This window comes from Lynx rufus, unplaced genomic scaffold, assembly GCF_022079265.1.
Source record: "Lynx rufus isolate CCGP_SWC_20201006 ecotype Redwood Valley unplaced genomic scaffold, mLynRuf1.p SCAF_7, whole genome shotgun sequence".
Lineage (NCBI taxonomy): Eukaryota > Metazoa > Chordata > Mammalia > Carnivora > Felidae > Lynx > Lynx rufus.
The window spans coordinates 132997813-133018396 of record NW_025814889.1 but is presented as its reverse complement, the minus strand read 5'-3'; the positions used below and the strand labels follow the sequence as shown (position 1 = coordinate 133018396).

The 20584-nt window shown below is 61.1% G+C and overlaps 1 protein-coding gene across 7 annotated transcripts in view; it reads right to left on the bottom strand.

Moving 5' to 3' along the window:
• Nucleotides 1-361: 361 nt before the first annotated feature.
• Nucleotides 362-20584, bottom strand: part of CACNA1I (calcium voltage-gated channel subunit alpha1 I) — a 47647-nt gene continuing 27424 nt past the window's right edge. For 6 of the 7 annotated variants that reach the window (XM_047065980.1, XM_047065983.1, XM_047065981.1 and 3 more), the window contains 16 exons: nucleotides 20346-20472; nucleotides 19556-19681; nucleotides 17038-17127; nucleotides 16286-16478; nucleotides 15556-15707; nucleotides 13957-14066; nucleotides 13173-13306; nucleotides 12216-12286; nucleotides 8801-8879; nucleotides 8048-8169; nucleotides 7262-7600; nucleotides 6846-6992; nucleotides 6348-6470; nucleotides 4384-4549; nucleotides 2655-2854; nucleotides 362-1710 (listed from right to left, as the gene is read on the bottom strand). In XM_047065980.1, the coding sequence (XP_046921936.1) occupies nucleotides 1081-1710; nucleotides 2655-2854; nucleotides 4384-4549; nucleotides 6348-6470; nucleotides 6846-6992; nucleotides 7262-7600; nucleotides 8048-8169; nucleotides 8801-8879; nucleotides 12216-12286; nucleotides 13173-13306; nucleotides 13957-14066; nucleotides 15556-15707; nucleotides 16286-16478; nucleotides 17038-17127; nucleotides 19556-19681; nucleotides 20346-20472 (2809 nt within the window). In that variant the 3' untranslated portion in view covers nucleotides 362-1080. Of the gene's footprint in view, nucleotides 1711-2258; nucleotides 2855-4383; nucleotides 4550-6347; nucleotides 6471-6845; nucleotides 6993-7261; nucleotides 7601-8047; nucleotides 8170-8800; nucleotides 8880-12215; nucleotides 12287-13172; nucleotides 13307-13956; nucleotides 14067-15555; nucleotides 15708-16285; nucleotides 16479-17037; nucleotides 17128-19555; nucleotides 19682-20345; nucleotides 20473-20584 lie in introns of those variants that run through there. The other variant, XM_047065986.1, reaches the window with a different exon arrangement.

The window sequence follows — 20584 nt, the reverse complement described above, 5'->3', positions numbered from 1 at the left end:
GCTTCTCCCTGAACTCCACAGGAGGGGGGCAGAGCTGCTCAGGGGGTCAGCGGGGAGCAGGACCTCTCAGAATGACCATGAGCCAAGGTCCGCCTGGAGGGTAAAAGGTAGTTAAGTAACTGTCACTGACTGTCTGAGCCCAGGGGGCCCACAGGGCACCCTGGCCAGCACAGACCAGGCAGGTACTCTGGACCTCCAAGCATCTCATGGCCTGCTTACTACCCTTCCCCCTTCCTCTCTCCTGCAGCCTCCGTGCCTGCCCTCGGCCTTCCTGGGGGCAAAGCCATGGCAGACCCCCACCCCTGGAAGTGCCCACTGGCTGAGCCCCCTGCCCAGCCTTGGAGCTACCCTCCACCCCCACCCCTGTGCTAAGAAATTACAACTATTCACCCCTGATTTTCCTAAAGAAAGACGTCTAACTGGTTGACTAAGAGTGTGCTCTGGGGCATCTACAAAAGACTGTTCACAACAACTAGACAGTCAGGAACAAGACAGACACCCCAATACGTGGGGGGAGGATCTTAGCGGCGTTTCTTCTCTAAAGGAAAAAAAAACGCACCCTGAATTTCACCTCTTCTTCTGGGCCTGTCTCCCCGGCCATGGGAACTTCAGAGGCCTGAGAGCCTCTCCCAAACTACTCCCAACCCAGGGGAGACACCAGAAAGCTCAGCCGTTATCACGCCAGCAGCCCCATCTGCCCTGGGGTAGGTTTGGCCTGGGTCCTAAGCATCAGGCAAAGGCCCTGTCCGGGCGCCGGCCTGCACCCCCCAACTTTAGCACTTTCTGGAAATCATAAGCTCTCAGTAAAAAAAATAAATAAATATATATGTCTGTCTCTCTCTCTATATATGCATATATATATTATGTATATGCACGGGAAGGACCACAGCTGGGCCACGGCTGGGGCCACCACCGAGCCTCGGCTAACCCAGACCCTGTTCAAGCCCACCCTCTCGGCGGCCTGGCGCTGGCCGGCCCCTGCGCGACCCCCAGCTTGTGGCCGAAGTATTGCTGCCTGCCCCCCTGGCTCCTGAGGTAAAAGAAGGTGAGACGGGGCGTCCGGCCGGGCCCCTGCAGCCTTCATCTCTTCCTCTTGCTGGCGGCCTCCCCCGGCTGCAGCTCTCCCGGGGCGGGCGGCAGCTCGGGCCGCGAGGGGGCCGGGCCCGGCGCGTCCTTGCTGCGGTCGGCGGCCCAGGAGGGGCTCCGGGCCAGGCCGCGGGGCCGCGAGGGGGCGCGCGGGCGGCCGGGGCCGGCGGCCAGGCTGCTGGTGCTGCTGAACCTGCGGGCGGGCGTGAGCCCCGGCGGCGGGGGCGGCGGCCCGAAGAGGGACGTGAGCGACAGGCTGCTGAGGGTCTCCGAGTGCTCGCTGCCCGCGCCCCCGCCGCCCGCGCCGCCCCGGCCGCCCGCGCCCTCCTCGTCCGAGGGGTCCATGGAGTCGTGGTGGGTGCAGCCCGGGCTGGTGGAGCCGCCGCTGCTGTGGCTGCGCTGGTGCGCCCGCAGCCCGCGCAGGGTGAACAGGCCCCGGCCCCGCAGGCTGAGGCGGCGGCGGGCGGCGGGCGACAGGCCGGCCCGCGGGCCCAGTGCGGGGGCCGGGGGCCCCAGGGCGCGCCGGGGACTGTCGCTCAGGGTCAGGCTGTCCTCCAGCGTGGTCTGCAGGCTGCCGGCCGAGCTGCTGCGGCTGGCCTCCAACGACGTGTCGCTCCCCGTGGCCTGCAGGGAGGCAACAGGGGCTGGGGGCCGCGCAGTGTCCCCCAGCCCTGCCCCTCCTCCGGCGGCCTGCCCATCCCAGGGACACAGGCACGTTCAGCCCCTCCCGAGCCTCAGGAACTCCCTCCCGAATACGCCCAGGACCCCACAGCCTCTCCCCTCCACCACCCATCCGCGCTTCTGGGTGGTCCTCAAGGAGGTCGCTGGCGGTGGCCTCCGACTGGGTTCCCTGCCCCACCGGGCTCCTCCGGTCCTCAGCTGGGAACCAGGGTCATTTTACTCAAATGCAATCACATCGGTCACACCGTCACACCGTAGCCTCAGGGCCCCACCCCACCCCTCTGGGACCTTCCTTCCCACCAATCTCCCCCTTGCCTGCCCCCAGTCCCTAACCCCACCCCCCAGCCCCAGCCCTTGCTGCCTGGAAATCTCTTCCCCAGACACCCACATAGCTCACCCCTCACTGCCTTCCCAGAGCCTTGAAATGCTCCCCGCAGAGCCCCTTCCCGATGCAACATCCTCTCTAGTATGCATCACTCTCAAATCGACTGTCCTTTTTATGCATTTATTTTGCCTTCCCATTTCCCCTCTCGCACCCCTGCAACACAGAAACTAAGCAGTCCACCGTGCAGCCTCCCAGCCTAGCACACAGCCTGGCACAAAGCTGGGGTCAGCGGTGGGACCAGCGCCGTGCCCAGCTCGGCTGCTGTCATACTGCGTGAGCCGGGGCAGCTCCTGCTCCTCCCTGAGCCCTGGCACCCACAGAGCCTGTCCGCTCTGTGCCCTCTGCCTGCCCAGGAGGTGGCCCTGGCCAACGCTGTACAGGAGGTCCCGCAGGCCAGACCTCCCATCCCCCAGATCTGCCCCTCCACCTCCACCTGGACATCAAGGTCACACTCAGATGTTCCCCAGCAGGAGAGCTCCCGGAGACGGGGAGGCGCCCATACCTGCCGGAGGAGGGTGCAGTTGACATTCGGCGACCGCAGGGATGCCCAGGAGCCCTGCAGGGCAATCTTGGGGAGCGTCCCAGCGCCAGCCACCTTCTCCTGCCCTTTCTGGCTGGCAGACACAGCAGGGTGGAAGAACTCCGCAGGCATGGGCAGGAGCGGGCTGGAGGCATCCGGGGAGAAGGGAGGCAGGGGTGCAGCTGGGGAAGGAGGAGAGGAGCGGGGGGAGAGGGCTCAGGCTGGTGGGTCCCTGGACGCTGGGTTCTAGGCCCGCAGGCAGAGAGGGCTTCCTAACAAAATGACCGTGAGACCGTGGGTAAGTCTCCCTCTCTGAGAGTTGGTGTCTCCACCGCGAAACCCCTGTGACTCCTGGCACGCGCAAAAGCAAGCCTTTGGAGCCAGCGGACCCAGGCCCCAGGACCCCTGGTTTCCTTCCTCTGCGAAACAGGGACCACAGGCCTACTTGAAGGGGTGGAGAGAAGGCTGTAAGACAAGAGCCAGCTGTGGGGCTCCCGGCCCGGGACCAGGTGCGCGGCAGATGCCTGCTATGATCAGCCACCCTCTGAGGGTCTGGACACCCCATGGGGTCCAGCCAAACCTGGGGACCCCTCTGGGAGGGCGGGCAGGGTGGGCACCGCACTGGATGGGCAGAGCAGACGGAATGCTGCTGGACCTGTCTGGTCTGCTCTGCTGGGGATGGAGAGGGGCAAGGAGAGGGTGAGAGGAGGGCTGGGGCAGACCTGGGGCAGAGCCAAGATGGCTAGACAGCTTGAATGCCCCCACCCGGGGGAGGAGGGGTTCCTGTTCTACATCATCTTATTATTGAAGGAACACACAAATGAATGGTTAACTAAAGGGGATGGGATTTCATTCAATCAGAATGGCTCTTGGGTCCTGTGCCCTGACTTCTGGTCCAGGAAGCCTGGGGTCTGGGGTCTTGGTACCTCAACCACCAAGGTTGGTTTTAGGGAGAGTCCTTGGAAAAGTCACTCCACCCCCAGCTCCCAGAAGGCACTCCATGCCAGGCCTTCCAGAAAAGTACTTGGGGTGGGCCCAGGGTCTTGGGAGTCTCTCTTCTGCTGAGCTCCTCTCTCTGCCCTCTTCCCCAGCCAGTGCTGGGGAACCAGATTCCCATCACCCTCCAAGGGGACTAGAGGTGAAGGTGAACCCGAACGATGAACAGATGAACTTGGTCCTCTCCTCGTGCCCACAGCCCAGCCAGAAGCTCAAAGCACAAACACAGGATGCTGAAGGTAGGGCCGAAGGATACATTTCAGGACATTTTACAAAAGGGCTACTGAGGCCATGAGGCTTTCTGTTGTTCAACATCTCCTTCTGTGAGATCTGTGGGACAAACACCTCTCAATTTCAGCTCTAGAAAATCGCTATGATAATTTGGCGTAATTTTGGATAATTTTCCTTCTGTTTAATGAGAGCTTCGTGTGACCTGTTTCCCTTTTCACCACAGCTCCTAGGAGCTCACCATGAATCTCCTGGGTATGAATCTCCTGGTATAATTGCTAACTCACCTCTCTGTATTATTGATCTTTTGTCATGGTTACCTCAGACCTGAGAGTCCCATCTTTTATTGTCAAGTACCCATCCGGTTCTTCCTGGACTCAATGTAATAGTCTGGGCAAAGACACTAAGGAAAGCACTCAGCCAGCCCCTCTGAAGCAGTCGCCGGAGACTGGGGCCGCGGGGAGCTGGTGGGGGCCCCCACCCTCACCTCGGCCGCTCTCATGTTTCAGCCAGGACCGGACGGGGTTGGATGGGACAGTCTCCCTCTCCCACAGGAAGTTCTCAGGATCCGACGAGACGGCCGTGTTGGGCAAGGGGAAGAAGCATTCGCCCCCCTCTCCTCCGTGCATGGGCTCAGGGGCATCCGGCTCACCCTACAGGAAAGGGAGGGAGACGGGTCAGGGTGGTGGAGAAGGGGACAGAGGCCGAGCCTGCCCCAGATGCCTTTACGCCCCTGCTCCATGGCCCGATGCTCGGGCCGCTCTCACTGCCCGAGATGGCCTTCTCCTCGCCTCTTCCACCTGCCCACAATCGTCATCTTCTAAAACCCGGTGAAAGGGCCCCACTTCCAGGAAGCCCTCTCTGGTGTTCCAAGCAGGATGCAGTTTCCTGCTCCCTCACTCCTTTCTTGACCTCGAGACCCCAAGGGTCTTCCTTGTCTCGGTAGCCGAATGCCTGGTACAGACCCGGGCCCCGTGTAGAAGTCAAGTGCAGGTTGGTGAAGGGATCAGAAGACAGGTGGAGCACTGCGGGGCCTCCCTGTGAGCACGATCTCTCGGACAGGTCCCTTCGCTTCCACATCCATAAATGACAGAGTAACCCCTCCTTCCTGGCTGTGGTGCCCGGAAGCTGCCTGGCAGTCCTTCCGGCACTCCCTAGGCCTTTCCTCAGCCCTGCAGGCAAGGTGACCCCCGCCCAGCAAGCTCCTCTAGAGCTGCCTCAGTGCCCCCTTCCAAGGCAGATGGACCCCCCATGACTTCCTCTATGAGTCCAGAACAAAACCAGACTACACCCACCAAAGGCCAACCAGGCCCCAGAAATGGTGACCCTGACATCCTGTGTAGGGGAGAAGCACAGGGGTGCGGGGAGATGCAGGAAGGGGCTGCAGGAGTTGTCAGCTGTTAGGGAGGGGAGGGAGGGCGCAGGGAGGGAGGGAACTAGAAGGTGGAGCTGATGGACGATGGCCCTGGGGACAGTGGTGCCAAACCCAGTCTGCCCTGGGGGCCTAGGGGAAAGAGCTCTCGCGGGCAGGGCCACTGCACCCCTACCTCAGGCCAGGCAGTGCCCCTCCCCCTCCACAATTCTCTTACATCCCAGCCTCGAGGTCACAAACCCAGCGGCAGACCCCTCCTGCCTGAGTCTGCAAGATGAAGCCAGTGGCCCTTCCGGCTCTCCAGGCCTCCTCGGACCGCCGATCTCAGGGGCAGAAGCTGGGTACCGGCCCCAGGGCTGGCCTCCCTGTTCTGCCGTTGCAGCTGTGTGGGGTGCACAAGCCGCCTCACTCCTCGGAGCCCCCATTTACTCAAGTGCGAAACGGGGCCAATCCCCAATACCAAGAATCGGGAGACAAAACCTGAGTGTAAGCGTCTGACACACAGCAGGCACTTTCATCTGGTCCCACTCCCCTCTGTTCTCTGCAGCCTTGAGCCCCTACGCCCCATGGGTTTGTCCTGCTTGGAACAACTCCCATTAAATGAATAACAAATATCCAAATAGGGGCGCCTGGGTGGCTCAGTCGGTTGAGCGTCCGACTTCGGCTCAGGTCATGATCTCCCGGTTCGTGAGTTCGACCTCTGCATGGGGCTCTGTGCTGACAGCTCGGAGCCCGGAGCCTGCTTCGGATTCTGTGTCTCCTCCTCTCTCTGCCCCTCCCTCACTTGTGCTCTCTCCCTCTCTCTCAAAAATAAATAAATGTAAAAAATAAATAAATAAAAATAAAAAATATCCAAAGAAACGAGCAGTGGCTGAGGCCACTGACTGCCATGACTGGGGCCCTAGCTGGGTCTGTTGCCGTGTGACTTCAGATAAATCACTCCACCCCTCTGAGTCCCACTGCCCTCACCTGACCCACCAGAGATGGGGACCCACCACACAGCAGGTGCAGCGTAAATGGTGCACTGGGAAGCAGCAGTGTCCTGGCCGGCCAGGCAGAGGCCCCGCGGGACCACTCACCCTGCTGTCTTTGGGGCCGAGTGGGCAGGCCGTGGGGCCCTCCAGACTCAGGTCATCACCCAGCAGGATGGAGGAGGACTTGTCTGAGTTCAGGGAGAAGGCCTCCGTCTCGGCCAGCTGCACCTGTGGGGAGGGGCGGCGGCCTCAGTGCGTCCCTGGGGCAGGGATGGGGCAGGTGCGGTCCTCCGGAAAGACACGGGCAGGTGGTTAGGGGTGCAGAGACCTGCTGAGCGTGGGCGCTATGCCACCACGCTCAGGGAGCCCGGTCCGGGCAGGGGGTGGGCGTCAACACGATGGCATCACAACCGGCAGCGTGCCAGGCCCGGGCTGGGCCCAAGGGCGGGCTTGTTGCCGTGGGCTGCGAATGCTGCAGCTGGCCCACTTGCCCCCAGACCCAGTGCCCCTCGAAGCTGGCCGGCGTTGGCCAAGTGGGCCCAGGCTGTTCCCTCGGGTTGGCCCCCACCGCCAGGCGCCAGCTCCCTCCGAGGCTGCCCTCACCTCTTGCTTGTCGTGGTGACACTTCTCGCAGCCGGCCGGCGAGGAGTAGTGATGGAAGATGGAACCGGACAGGTTGTCAATGATGGTCAGCTCCCCCTCCAAGGAGTCCTTGATGATTAAAGAGACGCTGTCCAGCCACAGGTTCTCCTAGGCGGACGGGGACGGGGTGGGGACAGGCGGGATTATCGGCCGGGTCCGGGGACTGTGGGGTGGGCGAGGCTCGGCCGCCCTCCCGGTTCTCTGCGCCCGTGGCCTGGGCCCGACCCCCTCGTCACAGGGTCGCCCCTTCGGCGGGGCAGAGCAGGCCGGGGCCCAAACGACCGAGGTCTCTGCCTGAGGCCTCGGAGGCCCAGCTGCCCCTCCACCCCCGCAGTGCCGCCCTCGGCGACCCTCGCGCCCTCTCCACCCCTGCCCACCTGGGCCGGAGAGTAGCAGCGCCGGCACAGGCGGCCCTCGGCGTCACCCCCGCCGCCCGGCCCGCCCGGGCCTCGGCCAGGCGCCCCCGGGGAGTTGGTGGGCGGCCGCGGGCTGGGACCCAGGCCGTGGGCCATCTCGAGCTCCAGCTCGGCGTCCATCTCGGCGTCCTCCTGGGCCTCCTTGTTGCTGTCGTCCAGGTGCTTCATGAGCACGGCCACCACCACGTTGATGAGCACGAACTGGGCCGTGAGCACGAAGCTGACGAAGTACAGCGGTGACACAAACTGCAGGCTGCTCAGGCAGCTGCGCTCATCGTGGGTGCAGTCCCGCAGAGTGTCCTGCGCCGGGTGAGGGGCGGGTGAGGACCTGGGGCCCCATCCCCGCCCTCCACGAGCCCCGCCCTGCCCAGCCCAGGCCAGACTGGGGCCACAGCCAGAGAGTCTCTGCCAGGTGAGGAGCAGCTCCAGGGCCTGGACCCAGGAGGAGCGAGGCCCGCAGCCCCAGCCCCGGGCTATGGGCCCCGAGTCCTGGCCTCGGGCAGAGTCGTGTCCCCTAGACTCGGAGCACCGATCCCGGAGCGGCAGCTAGGAGCTGACAGAACGCGTCCTGGGCTCATCGCCACCTCGCTGAGCTTTAGAGCCCCAGGCGGGTCCCTCTGCCTCCCTGTGCCCGGCACTCCCCTCCCGCATGCAGTGGGGCGCTGGGCAGGCAGGGGTCCCAGGAGCGAGCGCTGTCAGGAGCCTTGCTCCCAGAACCCAGACTGGTTTCTCTCTCCCCACGGGTACCTTCATGATCCCATTCCAGTTATCGCCAGTCGAGACCTGGAAGAGTGTGAGGAAGGCCATGCCGAAGTTCTCGAAGGTAGCGTGCCGGCTCATGCCCTCGCATGGGTTCTCGTCATTGCAGACTGAGAGAAGAGAGGAGGTCAGCCCTGTCTCGCTGCAGAGTCCCCTGCCTGGCCCACCCTGCACCCGGGCCTCCCGGCCCCGTCTCGGAATCCCCGATCCTCAGAAGCGCGTGTGGACCGTGCCCAGCCCGCAGATGGAGAAACTGAGGCTCAGGGAGGGCTCACGCAAGCTGGCACGCAGACTCCGGTGAGCCTGGCTCCCCGCCCCCTCCCCCCACTCGTATATCAGGTCCTCAGAGAGAGGATACAGGGGTGAGGGCCAGCCCCCAAGGGAGCATCGCTTTCTGAAACCAGCCCTGGGCAGGGCTGGGTCGGCATGGACTGTGTTGCCCTCGGCCCGTGCCCTGCCCGCTCTGCTCTCCAAGTCAGGGGTCTGCTGCAGAGGCCTGGAGGATACAGGTGGATCCAAGCCGGCATCTCTCAAAAGCTACCACCCGTCCCCGGGGGAGGGTGTAGATGGCTGAGGGTCACCTCAGGATGGGGCATCTCCCCACCACCGAGACCCTGATGTGACGCTCTGCGGGTGTCTCAGGCCTCCCCACCCTGCCAAGGCCTTCCTCCAGGCCTGTTCCACCCCACGCCACCTCCCCCCCCCCCCCACCAGCCCAGGTCTGCTTCCGGAGTCACTCACCCAGCTTCCCGAAGAGCTCCACGCCGAGGGCGGCGTAGATAAAGAAAAGCAGCATGAAGAGAAGGCCCAGGTTGCCCACCTGTGGGGAGAGCAGGCGGGGCGGGGCCAGCCTGAGGGTCAGGCTCCAGTGCCCACGTCTGCCACCCCGCAGTGACCTCCCCGGGGGAGGCCGGGTCCCACACGGGGCACAGAATAGTAACAAAACGCTTGTGCAGCCTTTCCCGCGGGCGGCTGGTTCAAGCGCCTCGCGTTCATCGGCTCGTTCACTCCACACGACCATCCGTGAGCTACGTTTTACTCCATTCTGAAGACAGAGTCGTACTGAGTGATGAAGTGACTTGCCCAAGGTCACACAGCTAGTAAGTGGCAGGACTGGGATCCAAGCCCAGCAGGCTGACCGCAGGCTCCCAGCTGCCCCTCCACACACCTGTGTGTGGTGGGTACCGTCCCCTGCCTGAATGCAGAGAGGGAGGCAGGGAAGTCTCAGCAACAGGCTGCCTCCTCCCCGAAGCCCTCCTGGGTCCCTCCAGTCTGACAGTGTGCGTGTAACCGGGGGACCCCTGTCCCTGTCCTCTGCTGGTCTGAGAAGTCCTTGAGAGCAGGGACATGGCTGGATGAAGTCGCATCTGCCGCCTCAGGCCAGCACGGGGCCTGGCCGCGGAGAGAAGTGCACACAGGAGTCGTGCAGGGTTGTGAGCCCCAGAAGCTTCCTGCAAAACCCAGCCACCCCCATCCCACAGCTCCTGTGGGAACAAAACGTCCCAGATGACAAACCTATTTCAAATCTATCCATACACCGGAGACCGCCTTTAACTCAGCCAATGGTTAAGACAAGGCTTGAACATACTCTTGCCCTGGAAATGGAATACCTCCTAGAGCCCTCAGAAGGCCTGCACGGACAGAATCAGAAGGGGGTTTGCGTCGATTGCTACAGGGTAAACCACGTTAGCCACAAACTCCTATCGTTCCTCTGCTCCAGAGGAGGATTTCCTTCTGAGCTGCTCTACAATCCTGCCAATTGTGTCCGACTAATTAAAAGATGCCCTATTCATTAACGGTACGAGCACTTCTCAAGCAGCTACAAAGCAAGGCACTGGGCACGGCCCTGGCCCTCGGGTCAGCCTCCCTCCCTACGCAGACCCAGGTGAGCCGCGCTTCTGAACCAGGACGGACGTCACCTTCCCCATCAAGCCCTCCCTCCACCTCCAGCATCTCCCTGTGCTTGCACGGCTGCAGCAGCCTTCTCACTGGTCTCCCTGCCCCCAGCCTCTCCTGCAACCCACTCACCTCACGGTGAGTAGAGCAACCTTCTAAAAGGCAGCTCTGCCTGAGGCCTCCCTTGTCCAGAACCTCTCGTGATGCCCACTGCCCACAGGGTGAAGTCCAAGTTTGCCGTCCTGGCATCGAAGCCCTTTGTGACCTAGCCCTGTGGGCCCCTTCCCGGCCTAACCTTCCAACCCCAGACTCCAGCCACACAGAAATCAGATGCCATTTGCACAGTCTGTTCCCTCTGCAGGGAGAACCCTCCCTCTGCCTTTGCCTGGTAAATGCCTCTGCCCCGCCCCTCAAAGCCCAGGTCACAAGTCACCTCCTCTGAGAAGCCTGCCTTGTTGCCTCCTCCCTCTGCATCAGGCGGGGCTTGGCGGGAAGTGTCATTTTCATACCACTTTATATAGAATGGAGGAGGAAAGGTCAGCTAACAGATTATGGGGGATTAAGGTGCTGATGTAATTCTAATGACTATTATGTTTCCTACTTGAAGCTGGGTCCTCCTGGGCATCTCCGTGTGCCCTGTGCAAGCTCAGGATTGCCTAGGGGTCAGGGCATCGGAAAGGCGGAGGAGGAAGGCATAAGGAAGCCAGGGAGGCTGGGGCCTCACGCTCCCCACCCCCATCCCTAGGGAATCTTACAGGGCGCCTCCTATAACCCAAGTCCTGAGCCCTGCTTGATGAGCTTTAATTGATTGTTTCACACAACACCCCTCGAGATAAGCACTGTTATCATTCCCACTTCACAGGCAAAGAAACCGAGAGACGTGAGAAGTTAAGTCGCGTGCCCCCGGTCTCACAGAGGACTAGGCCTTGATAAGAGGCAAGGTGGCTTGAGTCTGGGCCCCAACCCACCTCCTGTCTGCACACCCCCCACCAAGCCCAGCTCACCCCCACCTCCCATGCGCCAACCCCCTCCGAAGACATTTCCTGTTAAGAAAAACCACGTCTTGGGGCGCCTGGGTGGCGCAGTCGGTTAAGCGTCCGACTTCAGCCAGGTCACGATCTCGCGGTCCGGGAGTTCGAGCCCCGCGTCAGGCTCTGGGCTGATGGCTCAGAGCCTGGAGCCTGTTTCAGATTCTGTGTCTCCCTCTCTCTCTGCCCCTCCCCTGTTCATGCTCTGTCTCTCTCTGTCCCAAAAATAAATAAACGTTGAAAAAAAAAAAATTTAAAAAAAAAAAAAAAGAAAAACTACGTCTCTTTGAGTGCACGCCCCGCTTGCTTTCCAGCCAGACCCGACGCGACGACCCGTGCGGCTGTCCCTTTGTAAGCAGGCTGCTGGGATGCTCACACCAAACGAGAATGGAACTCGCTAGCACCCACAGCCCAGGTCCCTGAGAGAGTCAGCTCTTCCTCCACCTTCCCAGGGTGGCTAATCTTTCACCCTCATTTTTATCGCGCAGTATTCGTGCCCTTTAAAACGCCTAAAATTCCTGAAGACTAGATGAGTCACAGTGAATAAATGAATGTGCCTGAGGCTCACCTCAGAGCAGGTCACCCTGAGGGGAGGGACGGGGGGGGGGGGGGGGGGGGAGGGGATGACTGGGACTGCAGAATTCCCAGGAGAATGAAAACTGCACCCTCTGTGGCCCTGATCCTCTCTCCCTTCCACTGAGCAATGGGATGCGGGTGGGGGGACTTGCCTCCATCCTAGGGTTTCCACCCAGGTCAAGGTCTCACGATGTCCCCCCCAAACATGTCCTATCTGAACCCCCCCCCCATTCACATCACCACCTCCTTCTGCCAAGCCACTCTATAAGGTCAAGCTCAAAGTCCCCTGACGCCTTCCCTGACTTCCCCCAGGCAGCATCAGGACCCCCATCCCTCTCTCCCACCACTTTGTAGGCCTCCCTACATTGCCCTGCGGCATCTGTCCTTCCGGTAGTCTGTCCTTCCCACTCCCGAAGGCAAAATATGGCTCCTGAGAGCCCAGCTCAGCGCCAAGAACAGAGCAGGCCTTGGCGAGCACCTGAAGTCAGGAAGACAGGGGCAGAAGGGACCTTTCCATCTCCCACAGCCCCTGCGTCACACTGCCTCTCGGGAGACAGGATTCTGCCAGGGCTCCGGGCGGGTTGGAGGAGAAGGAAGCGGAGGCTGGAGTGACACCAGTGAGAGCCAGGCGGGCTGCCAGGAGGAGTGGCTCTTACCTGGGGCAGAGCTTGCACCACGGTGTCCAGCAGGGCCCGCATCCCCGTGGCCATCTTCAGCAGCTTCAGCACTGCGGGCGAGACCCAGCCCGGCCCACTCAGCCCCGGCCAGTGGCGACGTGCGTGTGCACGTGTGTACGTGTGTAAATGAGGCAGCAAAGTGAAAAGTGGAGGCGCACGTGAGCAAAGGGGACGGCTCTGTGACGCCACGCTGGAAGAACGTGGGTGCGGCTGAACGAGGGGTGCACAAAGACACGTGGGCACAAGGCGTGGACGTCGGTGTGAAAACGTCCCAGGAGAAGGAGGGCACGCGCGGTGGGAACAAAGTGTGTCCGCGAGCACGAAATTCACCGAGGTGAGATAAAAGCAACCAATGGGCGCCCACATTTCTCCCTTCCCTCTGGCTAAAGAGGGCTCCGGTGTGAGGTGCTGAATTTCTCTGCGCCCCTCCCCACCTCGGACCCTGGAGGCCACAAGCTGTGGCAGGTGGAAAAGCAAGAGGCACCTGGGCCAGGGCTGAGGCAGGAGGTTCTTGAAAGCAGTGGAGGGGCAGCCTTGGGGTGAGGTGCGGGGGCCGCCGGGGGAAGCCAGGGTTCTAAGAAGCATAGAGGCCTGGGGGTCCCAGCCAGTGCCGGACACATGCCCACGAGGAACTAGAACCGCATCCCGGAATCTTCCCAGCTGCCCCGGGTTCCTTTCATCCCAGCCTGAGACTGGTCTGCGCGGGTCACGGTGTTATGAGGAGGTGCGGGTGCAGTGAGCGGTCTGTGGACGAGGATGCATGTGTACACACGGGGGCAAGTGTGTGTCTGGTGTGTGCTCCCCCTGGCTGCCGTTCTTCTCCCTGCTCCGCAGCCCATTACCCACCCACGCCGCACCCCCTGCCTGTCCCCAACCAACTCCTGGGAGTCCCAGCCTGCCCCCACCCATCCCCACCCCATCACCCTCGCCCCTCACCCCGAGCGATGCGCAGAACCCGCATGATGCGGATGATGGTGGGGTTGATGGGCAGTGCCGCGTTGATCTCAATCTCCTCCAGCGTGATGCCCATGACCGACAGCAGCACAATGGCCAGGTCCAGCTGGTTCCACCTGCTCAGCCGGGCAGAGGAAGGCAGGAGTGGGAGGCAGGGTGAGGGGCACTCTGGTTTAGAAATGCCTGGGTTGGGAGGAGGAACTTCCCAGCTCTCCACCCTCCTGCTGTGGCCCGCGGGGATGTGTGGCCACCCTCCCTACGAGCCCCACCAGACCCCACTGGGTCTGGCTCCCTCTCTGCCCCCCACAACCTCCAATCCCTCAAGCCAGAGGCTGACCAGGCTAAATAAACAGCTCTGGCCTCCTGCCGGGGAGGAGGAATGAGCTGTGACTTCTAGATCTCAATCTTGAGCCAGATGCTTCCTCCGTGCGGCCCTGGGCGAATCCATCAACGTCTATGAACCTCATTTGTTCCCTCTGAAAAGAGGGACTAGTGTGAGGTATGCCCTGCTCTGCCTGCAGGTTGCGGAGAACCCATGAGAGATGAGCTGGAGAGACTTGGGAGAATGCCCTGCAACCATCAGGAAGAACCATAATCGCTTCCTATTCAGGGCCGGAGGCAGCACCCGGGGGCCGCCGGCCATCAGTGCCCAGACACTGATTGGTTCCCCTCCTCTGGCTGCTCCAGGCTTCCCCAGGGGTCGGGACTGCTCCCCCATCCTGCAGCCTACTCAGTGCTGCCACCCCGGCCCAGCCAAGCCACTCACCGGTCCTTGAAGAAGCGCCTCAGCCCAAACGCCACCAGCTTCAGCACAGCCTCCAGCACAAACACGGTGGTGAACATGTAGTTGCAATACTTGAGGGCTGTCTCCAGGGACTATGGGGGGCAGGGGGAGGGGGCAACGAGAAGCATGATCCAAACCCCAAGATCTGCCACTACCTTCTTCCACTCAGAAAGCCTCTCCGCCTTGGGGCACCTGGGTGGCTCAGTTGGTTAAACATCGGACTCTTGATTTCGGCTCAGGTCATAATCTCGCAGTTTGTGAGATCGAGCCCCAAGTCAGGCTCCATGTGCTGACAGCTCGGACGGAACCAGCTTGGGATTCTGGCTCTCTCTCTCTGCCCCTCCCCCACTCGTGCTTCTTTCTCAAAATAAAGCAATTAACTTACAAATAAAGTCTCTGCCTTTTAAGGAGAGAATTTAGTCCACTCACATTTAGTGAAATGGTTTATATATCTCCTTTTATTCCCTCCACTTTAATTAATGTGGACTATTTATTTTACATTGCTGTTTCTTCTTTCTGATTTCTGCTGGTCTGGTCCAATTACCCCTCTTTGGAGACAGTATGAGATAATGGTTAAGGGTCATGGTTAAGAACCAGACTGCTTAGATATGAATCCTGGCCTGGCACATATTACCTATTTACTATGTGACCTTGGACAAGTCACTTGATCTTTCTGGGATTTAGGTTCCAAATCTGCAAACGAGGGATGATAATAGTACCTACCTCAAAAAGTTACCGTGCAAATTAAATGAGGTAATAGTCCAGTGCTGGGCCCATAAGAAATACTTGGTATTACTATTCTACTTCTTCATGTTAATTTGGAAGTTCTACAATTGCTCTTCATTCTGCCAATGGCTGCCTTCCTTTCCCCTGCACTTATAATATACCTTTCCTGTCATTTAAAGTAAGATATGAATTTCTCACATGAAAGTTCCGCTTCACCCTTCATCCCTCCAGCTCCGGTAAGGTGAGGCTTTTAAAATGCACTTGCCCTTACGTGCTCCTCATGTGCCCTCACAAACACTGCTGGTAACTAGTTGGGAACTGGGCATCCTCTCCCATGCCAGTGTTTGCCTCCAATGGTCCTGCCACCTGGAAGCCCCTCCCCCAGGCTCCATATGCCCATGTAGTAGTGGAGGCCACGTAGTAGGCCCTGAATGCAAACCTAAGTTCTAATCCTGGCTCTACGACTTACAGGCTGAGTTATTTGGGTAGCATTTTTTTCTGAGCCTCAGTTTCTTCATCTACAAAATGAGATGAAAGAGAGAAAGGCCCCTCCCCCATCTTGGGCCGCTGTGAGCATTAAAGTTCATGTTTGTAGTGTGTTTTGCAGACACACTGAATACACCACTGTCACTGGTACCCATGTTCAAGGCAGGACCCAAATGTCACCTCCCCGCTCCCCAGGAACAAGTGACATTTCCTTTTCTCTCATTTGTCCCACCAGGCCATGAGCGCCCTGGGCACAGGGCCCCGAATGGGGGTGCTGCTCAGACCCTTCTGCCTCACCGTGGCCCTGGGTCCTACTGAGGACCCAACCCTCCCATGTGACCTCAGGCTGGGGCTGGGGCTGGGGCTCACCGTGGGCTGGTTGTAGTGCTCCAGGGACATGGTGACCACATTGAGGCAGATGATGAAGGTGATGAAGATGTCCAGGTAGTGGCTGGTACACATGGAGTGGATGAGCAGCCGGGTGGGACAATAGGTGGCATAGTAGGGCAGACGCTGGGCCTCTGCGGGGGGACGCGGGGGGGGTGGGTGGCACAGACCACAGAGGGTTGGGGCCCAGGTAGGGAAACAGAGCACAAGAGGGAACAGCCAAGAGGAGGGAGGAAGCAAGGGGAGAGACGTGAGAACACCCCGGGACTTGAGAGTCAGACTCAGGTCTCCTCCGCCCAGCCAGGGGGCCACAAGGCAAAGGGGTAGGAGGTAGGGGAAGGCAGCGAGGAGGGCGGGACAGTGACCGTCCCTATCTACCCCAAACATGCCCGCGGGGCACACAAGGGCTCCGGGTCTGCTGCTGCAGGCGTCCCACAGCTCAGGGCTAGGCGTCCGGGCCTTTGCCCTCTGCTGGGCTGAGCCACCGGGGAGTCGCCGGTGGACTCCGGGTGGACACCGACAGGGGACGGGGTCACCCAAACAGGCGGATGCGGAAAGAAGGGGCAGGGCCAGGGGCGCAGAGTCTACCCTCTGTTCCCCTCCTGCTCCCAGGGTGAGACCCAGGCCTCGGCCGCCGCACCGGAGGGACCAGGGGCGCAGGCGGAGGAGGCCTGGGCCCGGGCCGGCCCGCCCCGTGCGGCCAGCCACTCACTCCGGCGCTTCTTCTCCAGGCGCCGCAGCCGCTTCTCCTCGCGCCGCCGCGCCTCCTCGGCCTCCTGGTGCTGCCGGCACTTGTGGAAGTTCTCCACCACGACGCCCACGAACATGTTGAGCACGAAGAAGCTGACGATGAGCAGGAAGGAGATGAAGTAGAGCAGCATCCAGGGGTTGTGGTTGGGCACCGGCTGCGGGGAGCAGACGGGGCTGAGGCAGGCGATGGGGCGGCGCGGGGCGCGGCGCTTTGCAGAGGCTCGGGAAGCCCCCCGCAAGCAGACCCTGGCTCCGACACCCTCACGGACTCCCACCGGCCTCGGGCGAAACTCCGGCCCCTGCCCTGGCTCGCGCGGGGGGGGGCCTCCCGACCTCGCTGCCCTACTTACACCCTCCACCACCTCCTGCCCTCGACGCTCAGTTCCCCAAACACGCCTCAGGCCTGCCCCTGCCTGCTGCTGCGGCCCCCCTCTTCCTCCTCCTGCCCTTGGTTCTACCCGCACAAGGCCCTGACCCTCCGCGCACAAGCCGGCTGGGAGCGCTACCCTTGCACGGCAGGGGGATTTGCTGAAGCAAAGGGAACAATGACCTCCGCTGCCCAAGAGCAGCCTGACGGTGGGTGACCCAGGCGAGGATGGTGTGGGCTGGGCCGCGGCGGGGCCGTGGGTTCTGCCGATTCCAGTTTCAGACAGCTGGGCCCCAAAGACACCGCATCCCTCTCCCCCCGCCGCCCCGGCGCTAGCCCACACGCACCTGCTGGTCCACCGCGACAGCATCCAGTCCGTTGTACATGATGTTCACCCAGCCATCCTTGGAGGCCAGGACAAAGAGGGACATCAGGGCCTGGAAGACACGGAAGGGGAGGGCATGGGGGGGTAGGTGCAGACAGCTCAGGCGGCTCCTGCCCCATCCTCCAGGAGGCACAGAGACAAAGAGGCCTTCCCCGAGGATGCCAACAAGCCCTTCCTGAGGATCTACTATGTGCCTGCCGTCTACCCGGCAGGCACTGGTGCGGGTGAATGAGGGCTAGACCAGGAGTCCTGGGTTCAGTTCCGAAATTAATTCAAGAAAACTCATGTGCCCTTTTCCCCACCCGCAGAACGCCACTAATACTTAAGTGCCTGCCTGCCAGGTCTGCTGGGAGGGGCAGCTGGAACTTTACACCGCAAGGTTCCTCACAAACACGAGGGCCCCCTGCCGCCATCACCCCAAGCTTGCCTCCAGCACCTGGAAACGGGAGGCCGGGGCACAGCCCAAGCTCTGCCACTCACTGGTTGGGTGACTTGGGGCAAGTTCTTCAACTTCTCTGGGCCCCGGCTTCCTTGTCTATAAATGGCGGTAATTACCCCCACTAACGCGAGCCTTTAAATGGAAGCAATGCCCAGGAGACACCAGTCAAGGCTCCTGCATGGACAGCAGGCCAAAGCAGCCTCGTGTCCCCTCCACAGGACTGCGGGCCGGTCCCAGAGCAACAGCACAGCGCCTCACACACAGTAGGTGCTCAGTAAAGGTTTTCTGAGCTGGACGGTACCAGTGCCATTCTTGCAAAGCCCAAGTACGCTGATACCAGACCACCAGGTCTTGACCAGAGGGCTTGACCAGAGGTCGCACACCCTGCCGCTGAAGATCCCCCGTGCTTCCAGAACACTCGTTCATTTGTTGCAGTCCAGGCCCCAGGGCTGGGGAGTGGGTCTCCCGCCCTGCACTGGCCCCTTCCCATCCACCCGGGCACAGACTCATCCTCTTCCCGCCAGGTGGGAATGGGGCAGAGAGCTGCCTGGAAAGGGCTCAGGCCCGGGAAGAGGTCAGAGCAAGGGACACACAGGGAGCCCTCCTTGCCCGGGAGATGCGTGAAGCCCTCACAGGCCAAGGGGCAAGTGTTCCCGTGAGCTCTTGGATCACAGAGGCCTGAAGTGCAGAGCCTGGAACTGAGAATTACAGACTGGTTGTCACTTCCCCCAGATGAGGACACTGACCCACAGACGCTGGAACCTGCCTGAGGGCGCACAGCCGGTGACGGGCCAGCAAGGAGTCGAAGGCTCTGGGCCATGCTGTGACTCCCTCCAATGGCTCTGCACGCTGAGAACACCTTACTTCCAGGTCCAGGGGCTTCAGCCTGGCATCGAGCATGCCCAGAGTGGGAAAGGACTAGGGATGCTCCATGGGAGCGGGCCGGGGCCTGGCGCTGAGGTCAGGGAGTCACGGACAACCTCATAAAATGCCCTCACGGGCCTTCCCTTGGCTTCCTGGATTTTAAAACCTCTGTTTTATCAACCATTGAGTTGTTAACAACTTGAAAGGCACTGACTGCTTCTGGGAAATCTGGAGGGGATGGGGGGAGCTCCTGTGTCCCGGTTCCTGACCCTCTTTCCCTGCCCACTCACTGCTTCTCAGTGGCCCCACGGCCCCTCCCAGGGGGCAGGTGGAGAGGGATCCCTCGTCACGTGAGGGGAGAGTTTCAAAGGCATCCGGCCAGCCAGAGGGTCCCCTGGGTCACAAAGACCTCGATCCTGCTTCCTCCTTGTGTGACCCGGGGAAGGCACGCCCCATCTGATCATCCCTAGCCACCTGGGTGGGCCCTCGAGAAACAGTAATTGTGGGGGGAAGCATGAGGCTCTTTGGAGGCAGCCAGGTGGAGGTTCTCAGCTGGGCACTACTCAATGGGTCAAGCCTGGCAGGCCCCCAGGAGGGGAGACGAAGGGCAAGGCAGGAATTGGGCAGGGGGCCTGCCAGCCCACTGAGGTGGAGAGCAAAGTAGATGGGTGCCGGAAGAGGAACCCCCCCTCTGCCCCAACCCTGGGCCAGGGGCTTTGCTACACTTTGTCACCACTGCCTGCCTGGTAGGCCATCACATTCCCATTTTACAGATGAGGAAACTGAGGCTCAGAAAGCCTACACCCACAATAAGAGGCACAGAGCTGAGACTTACATCCAGGTCTGGCTGTCTCTAAAACTCTTGTCCGGGTCCCCTGGGTGGGGGGTGGGGGCCAGAAACCAATGTCCACTGAGGCACCTACTAAGCGCCAGGGACTTCCGGGACACTCTGCACTCAGGATCTCTAAGCTTCATGCTACCTGTGAGGTGAGTTCCACCCCCCACCCATTTTGCAGAAGAGAAAACTGAGGCCTGGAAAGGAGAAGGCACAGGGTCGGTCCTGGCAGAGCAGGACCAGAGCCCGATCTGTGATCCCAGGGCCGTTGGCACTGAAGAGCCGGCACCCCCACCCACTGGGGGGGCGGGTCAGGGCAGGGGGTACGCAGGTGGCGCTCACCTGGCCCAGGTTGTCAAAGTTGTACTTGTGGTGGACCCAGCGGTAGTTGGCAGCCACGCAGTCAGAGCGGTTGGTGATGTTGCGGGTGTCCACACCCAGACAGTGGTAGAACTTGCCCTTGAAGAGCTGGGGCGGGGGGGAGGGGGGAGGACCACAGGGTTAGTGACGGGTCTGCTGAAGCTCCCGGAGTGGGGGTCAGGGGGCTGCAAATCAGAAGAGGAACCTGTCCCGCAGGGTCACTCCCTCTGTGCACGACGTGGGCCAGGCACCCGACCACACCACCTCACCGAGTCCCCCAACACGAGGGAGGGCTACTCTCAGCCCATCTCACAGATGCACAGACTGAGGCCCAGCAGTGTTAGGTAATTTCCCCAAAGTCCTAGGAGGTTTAGAAAGTAGCAGAGCCAAGGTTCCCACCCTGGTCTGTCTGACTTCTGGGCTCTTTCTCAGACCTCACTTCAGTCCCGGGGATGCGGGCAGACGCTCAACAGGAGAAAGTTGTCTGCGTATCCCCAAGGGTGAGAGACAGAAGTAAAGGGACCCTCTCTAGGGACCCAGGCGCTCTGCCTGGAAGGGGCGGTGTCACTGTCCACATGGAGTCCACACCACACCCCTCCTGCCCAGGTGGCTGTTACAGATCTCTTAGCAACCCCAAAGCACACCTGTGCCCAGGGCCACCTGAGCCCCCAGGCTGGTCAACACAAGGGCGGGAGAGTTGAGCAGGAATACGGAGCCCCTTCCCCGACCACGAACTTCACCCCAGCGCCTGCCCAGCCTGAGCACCCCTCACCTGCACCCCCAGGATGCCAAAGATGATGAAGAAGGCACAGCAGATGAGGACGATGTTGCCAATGGGCTTGAGGGAAGAGATGAGCGTCTCCACCACCAGCTTCAGACCAGGCGCTCGGCTGATGACACTGGAGGCAGAAAGGGGCAGAGGCACCATGAGCCCACGGCCATGTCTGGAGACAGCACCCACTGTGCCCAGAGTCACCAGGGTAGAGAACCTCAGACCCCAGATCTATATGC